The 15,177-nt window shown below is 40.0% G+C and overlaps 1 protein-coding gene across 1 annotated transcript in view; it reads right to left on the bottom strand.

Moving 5' to 3' along the window:
* Positions 1-5,048: 5,048 nt before the first annotated feature.
* The window catches only part of tram1 (translocation associated membrane protein 1), a 53,232-nt gene continuing 43,103 nt past the window's right edge, over positions 5,049-15,177 (bottom strand). The window contains exons 9-11 of the mRNA XM_028803607.2: positions 14,605-14,748; positions 12,191-12,336; positions 5,049-6,784 (exon numbers count right to left, since the gene is read on the bottom strand). Of these exons, the coding sequence (XP_028659440.1) occupies positions 6,711-6,784; positions 12,191-12,336; positions 14,605-14,748 (364 nt within the window). The 3' untranslated portion in view covers positions 5,049-6,710. The remainder of the gene's footprint in view (positions 6,785-12,190; positions 12,337-14,604; positions 14,749-15,177) is intronic.

A 15,177-nucleotide genomic window follows, 5' to 3' on the forward strand; every position in this document is an offset into this window, starting at 1 on the left:
CTTCATTTTCATAGTCTCGTTTTTAAGGATTCAGTGCTCTGAATTGATTTCTTTCTTCATTAAATGACAAACAGAAATGAGACATGAAATAAGCCAAAGGTTGACCAGCTAACTGCGGTGGGTTGGCACCCTGCCCGGGATTGGTTCCTGCCTTGTGCTCTGTGTTGGCTGGGATTGGCTCCAGCAGACCCCCGGGATCCTGTGTTCGGGTTCAGCGGGTTGGAAAATGAATGAATGCATGACCAGCTAAATTGGGGCTTCAAACTCCAACCAGTTTCACTTGAATTACTTTCTTAATGAGAAGCCGATTCTTGCTGCTAATTAAACTTGTTATTTAATTCCATGGCTTGTTGCTTCTCTCATTTTGCCACAGCAGACATTTCCAAAACTGTTGAACATCGTCAAAATGGTTTGGTGACCTGACAGATCATCCTTACTGAGACCTTCACCTTTCCTTATTTTCAGATATTGTGGCAAAGGTGAGCTGGTCATGTGGTGGCTTGTTTTGTGTCTATTATTTAGCTGCTAATTAAGTAAAAAGAAATAACAAAGGGGCATGAGTCAAGTTAATTAAAACTAAGGCAAAAGAAGCAAATTAGCAGCAAAAACTGGTCACTAATTAAGATGGTTAGAATGAAAACCTGCAGCCACTGCGGCCCTCCAGGCCTGGAGTTCGCCACCCGTGTAGACCACTGAGGGATGACAGTTGACGATGGTGGGGGTACTCTCACCTCAGGAGCTCAGATGGGGGAGTTTAATGGTCAGATTAACATATGCAGACAGCTATACGAGGTCAATAAGTGATGACCCTCCTCAATACAAAAACTCCCCACTAAAGACCATTCTGCACCATTAGGAATGAGCTCACTAATTAAGATTTCTTGTTGTTTCATGGTCAATGGTTCTTCATTTCACATCTTTGTTAGCATTTACAAGTAAAGAAACTGCACCCTGGCACTGAAGCTGCTAGGCTAAACAACAAGCCATGGATTACATGCGACATCAAGGGCCTTTTGAACCAGAAGAAATGGGCTTTTAAAGGCAATGATCAGTATGAGCTCAAGCGCGTGCAGAAGGAACTCCGAGTCCAGCTCAGGGCAGCAAAGCAGCAGTACAGGAGAAAGCTGGTGCAGAAGTTGCAGAACAACAGCATGAAGGAAGTATGGGACAGGATAAAGATCATCACTGGCTGCAGCTCAAAGCGGGGTGCCACCATCAAGAGAGATGCAGAGAGAGCAAACCAGATGAACAACTTCTTTAACAGGTTTGACCACCCTAACCCACTCTCACTTCGGAGTACTGCACCCTACAACCATCCTTCTGCTGATACCAGCGTAGGAGAGGTTTTTCCCCGAACCCACAATTACAGCAGCGCAGGTGAGCAAAGAGCTGAGGAGACTTCGTGCCAGCAAAGCAGCGGGTCCAGATGGAATATCGTCACGACTGCTGAAGGTCTGTGCGTCGGAGCTGGGGAGTCCTCTACAGTACATCTTCAACCTGAGCCTGGAACAGGGGAGTGTCCCAAGGCTTTGGAAAACACCTTGCATCACCCCAGTCCCAAAGGTATCACATCCTAGTGAGCTGAATGACTTCAGGCCTGTCACTCAGACGTCGCATGCGATGAAAACCATGGAGCGGCTGCTGCTTCACCACCTGAGGCCACAGGTCCATCACGCCCTCAATCCTCTGTAATTCGCATACCAGGAGAAGGTGGGAGCGGAGGATGCCATCATCTATATGCTACACCGATCCCTCTCCCACTTGGACAGAGGCAGTGGTGCTGTAAGAATTAGGTTTCTGGACTTCTCTAGCGCCTTCAACACCATCCAACCTCTGCTCCTTAGGGACAAGCTGACAGAGATGGGAGTAGATTCATACCTGGTGGCATGGATCGTGGACTATCTTAAAGACAGACCTCAGTATGTGCATCTTGGGAACTGCACATCTGACATTGTGGTCAGCAACACAGGAGCGCCACAGGGGACTGTACTTTCTCCGGTCCTGTTCAGCCTATATACATCGGACTTCCAATACAACTCGGAGTCCTGCCACGTATAAAAGTTCGCTGACGACACTGCTATCGTGGGCTGCATCAGGAGTGGGCAGGAGGAGTAGTATAGGGACCTCATCAAGGACTTTGTTAAATGGTGCGACTCAAACCACCTACACCTGAACACCAGCAAAAACAAGGAGCTGGTGGTGGATTTTAGGAGGACCAGGCCCCTCATGGACCCCGTGATCATCAGAGGTGACTGTGTGCAGAGGGTGCAGATCTATAAATACCTGGGAGTGCAGCTGGATGATAAATTAGACTGGACTGCCAATACTGATGCTCTGTGTAAGAAAGGACAGAGCCGACTATACTTCCTTAGAAGGCTGGCGTCATTCAACACCTGTAATAAGATGCTGCAGATGTTCCATCAGACGGTTGTGGCGAGCACCCTCTTCTACGCGGTGGTGTGCTGGGGAGGCAGCATAAAGAGATGCCTCACGCCTGGACAAACTGGTGAGGAAGGCAGGCTCTATTGTTGGCATGGAGCTAGACAGTTTGACATCCATGGCAGAGTGACGGGCGCTGAGCAGGCTCCGGAGAATCGTGGAGAATCCACTGCATCCACTAAATAGTATCCTCTCCAGACAGAGGAGCAGCTTCAGCGACAGACTGCCATCACTGTCCTGCTCCACTGACAGACTGAGGAGATCATTCCTCCCCCAAACTATGCGACTCTTCAATTCCACCCTGGGGGGGCGGGGGGCTTGGGGGTTAAACATTAACATTATTCAAAGTTATTGTCTGTTATACCTGCATTGTTATCACTCTTTAATATTGTTTCCTTATCAGTACAGTAATCCCTCGCTATATCGCGCTTCGCCTTTCGCGGCTTCACTCCATCGCGGATTTTATATGTAAGCATATTTAAATATATATCGCAGATTTTTTGCTGGTTCGCGGATTTCTGCGGACAATGGGTCTTTTAATTTCTGGTACATGCTTCCTCAGTTGGTTTGCCCAGTTGATTTCATACAAGGGACGCTATTGGCAGATGGCTGAGAAGCTACCCAACTTACTTTTCTCTCTCTCTCTTGCACTGACTTTCTCTGATCCTGACGTAGGGGGGTGTGAGCAGGGGGGCTGTTCGCACACCTAGACTATATGGACGCTCGTCTAAAAATGCTGAAAGATTATCTTCACGTTGCTACCTTCTGTGTGCAGCTGCTTTGTGAAGCGACATGCTGCACGGTGCTTCGCATACTTAAAAGCTCAAAGGGCACGTATTGATTTTTCTCTCTCTCCCTGCTCCTGACGGAGGGGGTGTGAGCTGCCGCCTTCAACAGCTTTGTGCCGCAGTGCTTCGCATACTTAAAAGCCAAACAGCCCTATTGATTTGTTTGCTTTACTCCTTTGAAGAGGAAGATATGTTTGCATTCTTTTAATTGTGAGACGGAACTGTCATCTCTGTCTTGTCATGGAGCACAGTTTAAACTTTTGAAAAAGAGACAAATGTTTGTTTGCAGTGTTTGAATAACGTTCCTGTCTCTCTACAACCTCCTGTGTTTCTGTGCAAATCTGTGACCCAAGCATGACATTCTAAAAATAACCATATAAACATATGGTTTCTACTTCGCGGATTTTCTTATTTCGCGGGTGGCTCTGGAACGCAACCCCCGCGATGGAGGAGGGATTACTGTATGCTGCTGCTGGAGTATGTGAATTTCCCCTTAGGATTAATAAAGTATCTATCTATCTGAAGCTACTAAAGAAAATTAGAGGGTGAGAAACCATATATTGGTCAATCATATAATCCACCATTGATACGGAAGTCTCCAGAGGGGCACCACATACAGTAACAGACGTCACTCAACAAGTGAAAGAACTTCTCTGCCTTCCAGATATTCCAGACCTGCCCTGATCTCTCACTGAAGCTGTATCCACACCACTCATATCTAGAGTGGGAAGATTTGGGATTGATCATTTATCTGCCGTGACCAGCAATATGGTGATTACAAAGCTTAAACAACAACAGGTTTGTTGTTTTGGTTTTGTCTCCAGTAGCTCTAAAGGGTAGCAGGCAGGAGAAGTAAAAGAGCACCTTGGGCTCATCTGAAAAATCCCATCCTTCATTCTGGTTCTTTCACATATTAATGGAAGCTTGGCAAACTCTAGCCAGTGAGGTAAAGCGATACTATCACCGGTCAGCCAAGTTGCTTCCACTACTCTCTGTTGGCTAGTCAGTCAGAATGCAGACTCCCTGCTAGTTTGACAGAATGGCTACATTTTCAAATTTGGATCCCTGCCCCACAACTTCCATTTGAAAAATGCAAGAACAGGCTATGTATTTTCATAATTTCTAAGAAATGCTTCACTTTAGAACAATCTCAAACAGCAAATTAATTTACAGTATATCTTGACTGTGAAGATACAACTTATCCCTAAGCTTAAGAATTTGAAACCCAAACAGCCAGATGTCTGTATTTAAGGAAAAAGGAGCTAATGTAACAAAGACCTTCACATAGCACCTTTCATGATGTAGAATTCCTCACAACCCTTTCTTGTTGTACCAACTTAGAGCATTATGCTGCATTAGCTCATCATTAAAGTGAAAGAGAAAACAAACGAGAAACAACTGTTTAAAGTGCTAAAAATGAGCTCCGACGGTGATGTGACATTATCTTAGCACAGTAGGCAAACCACCTTTCTTTTACACTTAAGAGTCTTTAATTACATATTTAAACAGGTGTGTCTAAAAATGCAATCAAAACTTCAAAGTTCTCACTTGATTTTCCAGTAAAGACCCTCCACAAATCTAACCTCCAGTATACACTGCATTTAGAATTAGGCAGAAATACGTAGTGTGGAATTAAGTTGTCATGAAAGAAGAAATCCTGCGCGGGTACTCTAAAGAGTCGAGAGCCAGCAATTATCAGCCGCTTTTAACTGTTCTTACTGTGCCTCACCCGCACGCGCTCAAATATAATCGCATTCTTGGGAAAACGTGACCACTGCTAAAAAAAAATGCTCTTTAAGATCACCGAAGAATAACAAAGACTTGTTTCAACAAAACATTTATTATTTACAGCAGATTGCTTTTTAAAAATACTTGGACCAAGCTTTGCTGAAATATGTGAAGTCCAGAAAAAATAGCAGTTATAAATTATTTTTACACTTTCATTAATTTGTATCTTATAGCACTGTGCCTTGCAAAAAAAAAATAAAAATAAAAAAAAATGGATGATGTGGCTTTTGAGGGAAAAAAATGAACATGGCTTGAATTATAAATGAGCGTTCCCTAATGTACTGTGTGCTTATTTAAATTGAGGCTCATACAAAACCCCCTTTTCATTATGAATATCAGTTATAAATTACTACTAAATATTTACCTCCAGACACAGCTGCTGCACCTCGCCCTGCTGGATGGATATTTGTACGACACCAAGATGTGCGTTATGATATAAAAATAAAGTAAGAAAATGTCATGTGCTATAAAATGCTGGTGGTGTGGTGCATCTGCAGTCATTTTCCATTCTGCACAATTTCATCTCCCATGCCTAACCAAACCAAAATTCATTGAAAAATATTCTTGAGAGAACCACAATCACAAAAAGGTATAAAATCTCCCCCCCCCCCCCCCTAAAAATGGTGTCAGGTCTGACAATATTTTAACATGGAACTTGTAAAAGTTAATGTATTCTGTTATCAGGCTACCTCTTTTGGTCTAGCGTAAAACCTAGCCCTTAAATTTGAGGACATCTGTGGTCATTTGACAGAAAAGTTAAACTAGACAAAGAGCACTCGTGTTTCTGCTCATGTTATCGACTTTAAAGATCTACATTATTACATGGACATCACCCACAACTGAGATGGAGGGCCCAGTGAAAGGCACACTCCGAAATCTCAGGCTACATAATGTGTGTGTGATTGGCCAGCCTTAGAAGAAGAAAATAAAAAAAACAATTTCATGAAGAGACAAAACAACGGACATCCACTTAGTGACTACGTCAAAGCTCGCCAGCCAACTGCAAAGTGAAAAGCATCTTTTACCTCCATGTTCTGGCATAGTGGCCGACTGTTTAAAAGTAAATCCATAAAGGGCCGAGAAGATACTAACAAAAAGAAGGACGGTGACATGCTTATGACAAATTCTGTCATTTAAGATACTTCGGGTCATCACATTTCTGGATGTTAAGCATGTTTGTTTTTTTTTTCTGGTACTTTATCAACAATAATGGGGGAAACGGCGAATGCATCATTAACATTTCTTCAAATCTTGCAAAAAGGCAGCAAGTTAAACTGCTGAAGCATGTGTATCTTACCTACATTACTTTTCTAGCAATCCCCCTTGACTCATTGGTTATAGAAATAAAAATACTGGAGGAATGTCTTCCAAAGTTTATCCATTTTCACATCTCAGAAAACAACAAAAGAATGATTTGAGTATCAAGAATGAAAAATTATGTTCTGTGCCACTTGAGGTTTAGATTTTTTTTGTCAAATGGTAACGCTTGAATATTTAAAATCATGTTTTCTTATAAATTTGGCCAAAAGCTCGGTTTTATTTCAGACAACAAATGCAAAATATTCCCATTCTTTTTTTTTTTCCTCTTCTTCTTCTATGATCTCACTTTTGGGTGGCAAAGTGTCCAAATGGAGAATGAGAACTAAAATGGCTTGTTCCAGGCAAGAATGCTGTTCAGTAGCTCCAAAGTTTAAGTTATGAAGACTTCTCTTTCTTGGCACGTGGGGAATCAGCTCCATTGGCTGTTAGTGATCCATTCACTCCATTAGCTGGAAAACAACAACAACAAAAGTGAGCATTTTGTTTTATAGACACGCATCATTTTGAAGCTGAAGAGGAAGTTTGCCCTTACAATTCAAACTACTTGTCTCTCTGGTGCTTGTGGTTAACACAATTCTTATTTTTCCTCCATTTTCAAAGTGATCTAAATGTGTCATGCATTATATATTTCAACTAACAAAAATCAAGTCAGTCTTCTTTTAACATTTTATAATAACGTTCCATAATACAGTAATCCCTCGCTACATCGCGCTTCGACTTTCGCTGCTTCACTCTATCGCGGATTTTATATGTAAGCATATCTAAATATATAATGCGGATTTTTCGCTGTTTCGCGGGTTTCTGCGGACAATGGGTCTTTTTACTTCTGGTACATGCTTCCTCAGTTGGTCTGTCCAGTTGATTTCATACAAGGGATGCTATCAGGTCGGCTCTTAAAGTCTTGCTCTAAGCAGCTCTCCCCAGTTTTTCATTTGCTTTTTAACTGGTCTCTGACCTGTGGTATTGTACCTAATCTGTGGAAACAATCAATCATTACCCCTGTATCTAAGGTTTCTAGGCCAAGCTGTTTAAATGACTACAGACCAGTGGCACTTACATCTATTCCAATGAAATGCTTTGAACACTTGGTGAAAAACATTTTAATGACAGAGACAAAGTCTTTTCAAGACAACAATCAATTTGCTTATTGTGCAAACAGAAGTGTGGAAGATGCTCTGCTTGTTATCTTACATCAAATCTATACCTTTCTTGATCAGCCTGGTTCATATGTCAGAGCACTATTTTTGGATTTTTCTTCAGCGTTCAATACTATACAGCCTCATATACTGATTGGGAAATTAAACAGTATGAATGTAAACCCATTTATCACACTATGGATTCAGAACTTTCTTTTAAATCGTTCACAGACAGTTAAAGTTCAGGACACTTTTTCAATAGCCATTCATTCAAACACATGAAGTCCACAGGGGTGTGTCTTATCACCATTACTGTTTACTCTGTACACAAGTGACCTGAGACAGAACAATGACCACTGCTCCATTATTAAGTATGCAGATGACACCATGATCATAGGATGCATATCTAGGGAGGATGAAAGCCACTATCTAAATCAAGTGGATTGGATGGTAAACTGGTGCAATAAAAACTCTCTCACTCTGAATGTAAAAAAGACCAAAGAAATGATATTTGATTTTAAGAGACAGAAATCTGTATGTTCACCTATTGTAGTTCCTGGAGAGGAGGTAGAAATAGTGAATGAATATAAATACTTAGGAACTTACCTAGATAACAATCTTAACTGGAATACAAATACAAAAAAATTATTTTCTAAATGCAACCAGTGCTCATTTCTCCTCCATAAACTCAAACTATTTAAAGTAGACAAGGATCTCATGTTGTCCTTCTATCGTAGTATGATCCAGTCCGTGATCACTTTCAGTTTCATTGCCTGGTTTAATAGTCTGACAAACCAAAACTCGAAAAAGCTCCAGCAGATTACGAAGTATGCAGCTAAAGTTACTGGTGCTGATGTAGATGATTTGACTAGTGTGTGTCAGAGGGCAATGCTAAAGAAACTGGAAATCATCTCAACTGATATGTTTTATCTAACTGCCTTACCTTAACCTTTCTTATTTGTCTTATTTGTCTGTTTTATTTCATTCTGTCTGTTACCTGTTATTAGATGCAACTGAGAAGGCAAATTTCATGTTTTCCTGTGTAAACATGACTAAATAAAGAAACCTAAACCTATTGGCGGATGACTGAGAAGCTACCTAATCAGAGCACACAGTTAAAGTTCCTGTGTGCTGAGTGGCTCAGCGACGGAGTGCTGCATTAACCAGGAAGTCTCATCTCACTCATTCAGCAGTAACGTGCTCCTGCTACTGCCTCAGGGGCCGTGTCCAAGCGCCAACAGAAGATGCAAATGACTGCAGAAAAGGTAAAAGTTTTGGATATATTAAAGGAAGGAAACAGCTACACCGCTGCAGGACACCATTACGGCACGAGTCCACAATTCTTTTTATTTAAAAAGGAGGAAAAGCATATAAGATCTACAGCCGCAGTGTACTTTAACCAGGGCGCAAAACGAGTTGAAAGTGGATGTGATAAGGCAGTAGTCTGGATGGAATCTGCTTTAGGGATTTGGATTGAAGACTGCCAGAAGAAGAACAATGGCGGTGCTACACAGTCGCCTGAAGAGGCTCCTTTAGAAGAGCTGTAACGCTCTCCTTTGTTGTGTAGTAAAATTAAACTCATCGTTATCGGACAAGTCGTCGTGTCATTGTTGGTGAGTAACCATAATTAATTATCTACATACAGAACTTATTACATGTACATAGTTTAGTGTCACTGTACACACATTTTACTGTATACAATTTTTCTTGCATTGTACGTATTTATTGCTGGTGGCCTGTCTGTCGTAATGGCTGTAACATATGTGATATTGGAGACGCTCGATATCTTTAAAATAATATTTAGGTTTCACTGTATATAAACTGTGTTTACATACATAATTTCAATGAATCTTACCTAATATCTAAGAGAATACAAAGGGTTTATGCTGTATAATTGTGCGGGAAATGTTTATAATAGTGTGGGAGAGTTTATAAGGGCTTAAAATATATAAAAAGAACCATATGAACATATGGTTTCTACTTCACGGATTTTCACAGTTCGCGGGGGGTTCTGGAACGCAACCCCTGCGATGGAAGAGGGATTACTGTAATGTCATTCACTAATTGTTTCACACTTCTTGTGATGCCCTTGGTCACGTCAATAGTGTTTGTATATCAGGTCACAGTGTGTTTCAGGTCTTTCCAATATCACACACCTTCACATCCAGGTGATCCATCAAGGCCTGATCAGGGCCCCAACTTGTGATTTAGCAGCCAATGTACTCCTCAGATGCCCCTTCTTGATCTATGGCCATCTTGAGGCTCTCTCTGCCACCTCTTTGATATTCCTGATTGCTTTTTTGATGTGCTGATAAGGAGAGCCAAGGGTTCTGCAAAGCCTCTTCGACCCACCTCTACTGGCAGACAACTGTGCAAGCCTTCCCTGCCTCTGGCATTCACCTACAACTTCCTCTTCCTCTCATTGCAGAGTATTTGTTGAATTGAAGCATACATGTCCTTACTTCTTTACAGATTTATTTATTAGCTTGTATCTTTATGCTCTACCTAATAAGCCGAGACTATGCATCCATTGTAAATATCTGTAAAGTTTACCAATTAAAGTTATTAAAAAGTGTTACACTGGTGCAATCTTTTTCAGGCAAATGAAAAGAAGCTGCATTATACATTTATAGATCTGGAGAAGGTATCTGATAGGACTCGATGAGAGGAGGTGAGAATGTTAGGTGTGGATGGATGATTAGTGTCAGCGGTGATATTAAGAGCTTAAGGACAACAGATAGGGACATGGAAAATTTTGGGATGAAGGTGGGACTGCACCAAGGATTCATTTGGAGTTGGTTTCTTTTCCTGATAGTGATTTAGGTGGTGACCAGAGAAGTGTGTGGAGATCTTATGTAAATAATCTTCTCTTGATGGAAAAAAAAACAATTTTTGGAGAACATTCTGAAATGGTAAGCCAGTTTGGAAGTGAAAAGAAATCAATTTAGCAGTAAGAAATACCAAAGTGAAGGGTGGAAGCGTAGGGGCAGGATGCATTGAAAGGGCAGGTGTAGTGCCAATGTAGTAAGTGTAAATTTAGAAATATATAGGCTAAGAAAGTACAGAAGTTCTGCTGTTTGGGTCAGTGTGGTATTAGCCAGGGCAAGAGGTGCGTGGGAGCTGTCCTCTATTTGGAAATCAAAAGGATTATCTCTGACACTGTAGTGTTACGTTTATAAAAGCTACAGTACATGGAAGTTATGAGAGGAGTGCTATACTTATGGAAGTGATATGTGGCCAATGAGGGAACACAATACAAAGCTGTAAAGGAATATAGAAGAGAATGATTATTTTGTGGATTTTCACTAAATGAGATGAAGAGAAATGCCGAGATGATAGGTTTTGTGTCGAGGAGAAACCACTAAAGTGATTTGGACATCTGGAGCAAAAGGTAGCGGATGATTTAAGTGAAGAAATACACCAAGACTGAGGTGGAGTAGGTGAGACCAACAGGAAGGACAAAATGTATGAATGGAGATGGAGTTTTGAAAAGTAAGGGTCTCAACCACAAAGGATACCCTAAATCACAAAAGATTTAGAAAGCAATCTGAAAAAAATTAAGTCAAATTGGAAAATATAGATTCAAAAGTTCAACTCAATCAAAGTTTTGTTGAAATGTGCTCTTAAAAGTGTGCTGGCACAGAACACTTTAGCAGTAGTACTTCAACAGTAAATGATTAAACCAAAATCAAAGGTTTGTGTGTTTTTAAGTGGTGACCCTGAGGTTATTGCTAGCTGCCCCATCTTTAATCCACACTGCCTCTCTATCAATGTCTCTGCTCTTGTGTGTCGAGAATTTATTCTTTTTGGGGTCTGCCTAGCATTCCCAAATTGCAGTAACTCCTTGCTGGATTCTAACCATGAATGCTGTCATGTCCGACTCGCCCTCCTAGTTCAAGGTGGACAGATTGTAGTGCTTAAACTACAAAGAAAAGCTGACAAAGCAGGAGTTAAACCACCACCCTTGGATTCTCTTTTGTGTTGTGCTGAACTTCCACTCTCCATCAAACCTCACCCAACACCCCCTGCAAAAGAGCATGATACTCCTTTTTATATTACAGCAGATAGAAGCATCACACAACTTTGCCTGGGTAAGTAATGTTAACCTCTGGTCATTTTTACTTATCTGCCTTCATTCTGTGTTCAGTTGTGTTACTTGCTCCGATGGGGCGAACAAAACATTTACCCACTGAGACCACCAGGGTCAAAATTATGGATTCACCTTGTCTGTATGGTCCTAGGGAGCAACTATGCAAAATTTGATCCAGATCAGTCAGAGAGTAGGACTATATAAAGGATTTTAAAGGAAACCATTGTCTTGACTTGATTTTCCTCAACCCTGAACTCTGGTTTACAGCAACTGCTCCATTATAAATTAGAGAAGAAAAATTGACTTGAAAAAGAATCAACAGAGCTTCTTTTGCCAATTTTATGGATGTAAGCATTCATCATCAAAAAGAAAAACAACCTAAGTGCAATCTTTTACTTTTATTTTATAAAGCGACAGTTTCTGGGTTGCAGAGGGGTGTGAAAAACATTTACTGCCTGGCAAATTAATTCTATTCTTCTAAAAGAACCTAGAGCTCCTTAATGGACACAAAATGCTATCAATTACTACCATTGCATTGTTTAGTGGCATTACAACATTTAATTTGTTATTTTATTTTGGATATTTTTGCACACCAAATATTAAAAACAGAGTCATGTATATTGACAAACCTTTTCTTGATTTACTTTTCGCTGGAGCAGATTTTCTTTTGACAGTTTGGGTTTGAGCGTGCTCTCTCCACCTCCTTAATTGAAAGCTGATGAATTTCCTCATCATGTAGACTTGGGTGATACAGATCACAGCAAGCACAGTGATTCTGGACAATGACAAGAAGAAAGATGATGAAAAGAACATAAAACAAGCCTACATAGTGGTCTGAAGTGCTTAATGACACAGAATGACATTGTATACTAGAGAAGTTAAGGACTGTTTGGAACTATTGCCTCAGAGAAAACATTATTTAGACAGTTCTGACACTTTCTACCATGAAAAGTAGGAAATTCTGCTTCAGTTATGGCATTACAATTAATACACATTTATTTTTCTTCACAGAAACCACCACAGTAAGTGAAAACACAATCCACATGAACAATTTTCACATGCAATCTTGCACGTGTCTAGAAGGTTATTACATCATCTGAAAGTGTAGAACCCAAATATATAAAAGTGTGGAAATGAACATATTAAATAATTAAAGGATATGTGCATTCACCAAAAAACTTAATTAAAACAAAGTCTGTGTATTGTTGAAAAAAAATTAGATTCTATTTCTTCAATTATGCTGTAATTTGGGCAAAAATGTGTGCAAAAAGGCTCTATTAAAATTATTATTTTTTTTAAGATCAAAAGGATTCTAGCATTTTGCAGTGCTAACAGATGTGCCAAGTTTCACTCATGTCATATGTCCACAGACAGACAGCATGGGACGCCCAAAATAAAATATTGACCCCATCACAAAATGTTCCTATATAAATAAGAAATGTACAGCATATGAAGTAAAAGTGTCATGCTGCATATTTTCCACACATAGATGCACAATCATGCACCATGGAGGAATTTACCCAAAATCATCTTTGTCTCCAGCGCATCTTCAGGACTACAATCGCCATTGATTGCCATCATAACAGGCAAAGCTGGCATCATACTACCAGATGACCACAACCCACATGGGACAGAAAGTCTGCATGTGACAAAAAACAAAAAAACTTTAGCTTTACTATTCTCCACTAGAAAACTTTATTAAAGTACAAAATGCCAGGCTGATATGTAAATTTAGTGCATGTAAATTCATCACCCTATATGCGTTAAAGAGCATTCAAAACAAAAACCAATGAAAACAGATGTATGTTAATGGTCTTTTCTGTACACAAACAGGTGTGATTCAGGCCTACAAAGTGGTGTAACTTCTTCTTAATGCTTGATACGAGCATTACAGCAATGGCCTTGGTATTTGAAGATGATGGGTAAAAAAAATAAAAAAAAATACTGCTGCAAGTTACTGTAGTATTTCTGAAATAGTGCAAGAAGTTTTATATATTATATATATATTATATATATATAAATAAATAAAAGCGCCAAATACCACTGACTCACTCATCACAAAATCTACCGAACCATGAGGACTTGAGATTTGGAATGTAGGTTACCCTTGGCCCATAGGTGCTCGCTAAGAAATGGTTTTAAAAATTTCGTGGTCCAAGTGCAAAATTTCTTAGTTTTTTAGACCTGTCTGTATGCCTGTACGCTTTCACGAGGAACTACTTAACGGATTTAGATCTGTTTTTTTTTTCTATAATTTGCTTGAACATTCCGTTGATTTTGCGACTTTCTCATCCTGATAAGTATCATAGTTTGCGTGAGGTACTGATTTATTAGCGCGAATCGGAGAGAGTGTCATTGGGCTGCGGGGCCCTCCTCTCTCATGCGTCTGCCTCGGGGCATAACCTTAACTCCTCTTAGTTAGCGAATGAGAGAACTACTTAACGGATTTAGATCTTTTTTTTCTTCTATAATTTGCTTGAATATTCCGGTTGATTTTGCAACTTCTCTCATTGCACTAAGAATCATAGTTCACTTGCAGGAGCGATATATTCGTGCTAATCCGAGACAGAGGCTGCGGGCCGAAGGGAGAGGGAAGAGTGACATCAGGAGTAGAGGGCTGTGTGGGGCTCTCCTCACTGTCCTGTCCGCGGGGGGGATGGCTAGTTAAGTGTAAAGCAGGTTACTTTGAAAAGGGAACAGACTTCGGATATCTGTTCTTTTTCATTTTAAAAAGTGGCTATACAAAAAAAAAACAAAAACAAGCAAACAAAAAAAAACATGACTAACAGATTGGATGTGTTCTTTTTTGAAAACACTTGAGCGTTTTTTGCCTATTGGACATACGGTATACGTGCACCTCCCTGTTCTAGCCACATGAATAAATTATACACAGTACGGGCATAAAACATACTATTGCATTCAAGTAAAATTCCCACAGATGTAAATGTTTATTAATACTATCAAATTTAATACAGTTTACATTTTCAGCAAGTTTTAGTACATATGTTTAAACAATTCATTCAGTAGTTTTTTAAAGACATACCTAACAAAAAACACATTGAAGTTTCCAGATGCAAGATCTAGGCCCTGGTTCTCAGCTCCAGCAAGACCAAACCCAACAGTAAGGACAGACAGAGACAGTGTGAGCAGCCGGCCAAGGACAAAGAGGACAGCCCAAATTGTGAAACTGCAATTGTAAAAATAGTCATCAGAATGTTAGAAACTCCCTACATACCTACACATGTAACAAGGTCAGAGACAAAACACCTCTTTTCTGTAAACAATTATAAAGAACATGCTTCCCCCATTACATTATATAAATGTTAGGACTACCTTATAAAAAGAATCTAAATGTCACTTAGTTTCTAATACATCAGTGGAAAGAAATCTTACTCTAGTCTTCCATAATAAAGTGCTTAATACACATTATTGTTAATAGGGGACTATGAGACTTGGTTTTTTTTTTCCTATTAGCATCCAGGTTGTCTAAGTAGCCGCATCTAATTTTGTTTGGAAGATGGACTTAAAAATGGCTGTAGCACATGAGAGGTTACTTATAAAGTTTAAGGGGTTTTCTCCAGTAATTCTTTTAAGTATACTGCAAAGGTGGGCATCC

This window comes from Erpetoichthys calabaricus, chromosome 6, assembly GCF_900747795.2.
Source record: "Erpetoichthys calabaricus chromosome 6, fErpCal1.3, whole genome shotgun sequence".
Lineage (NCBI taxonomy): Eukaryota > Metazoa > Chordata > Cladistia > Polypteriformes > Polypteridae > Erpetoichthys > Erpetoichthys calabaricus.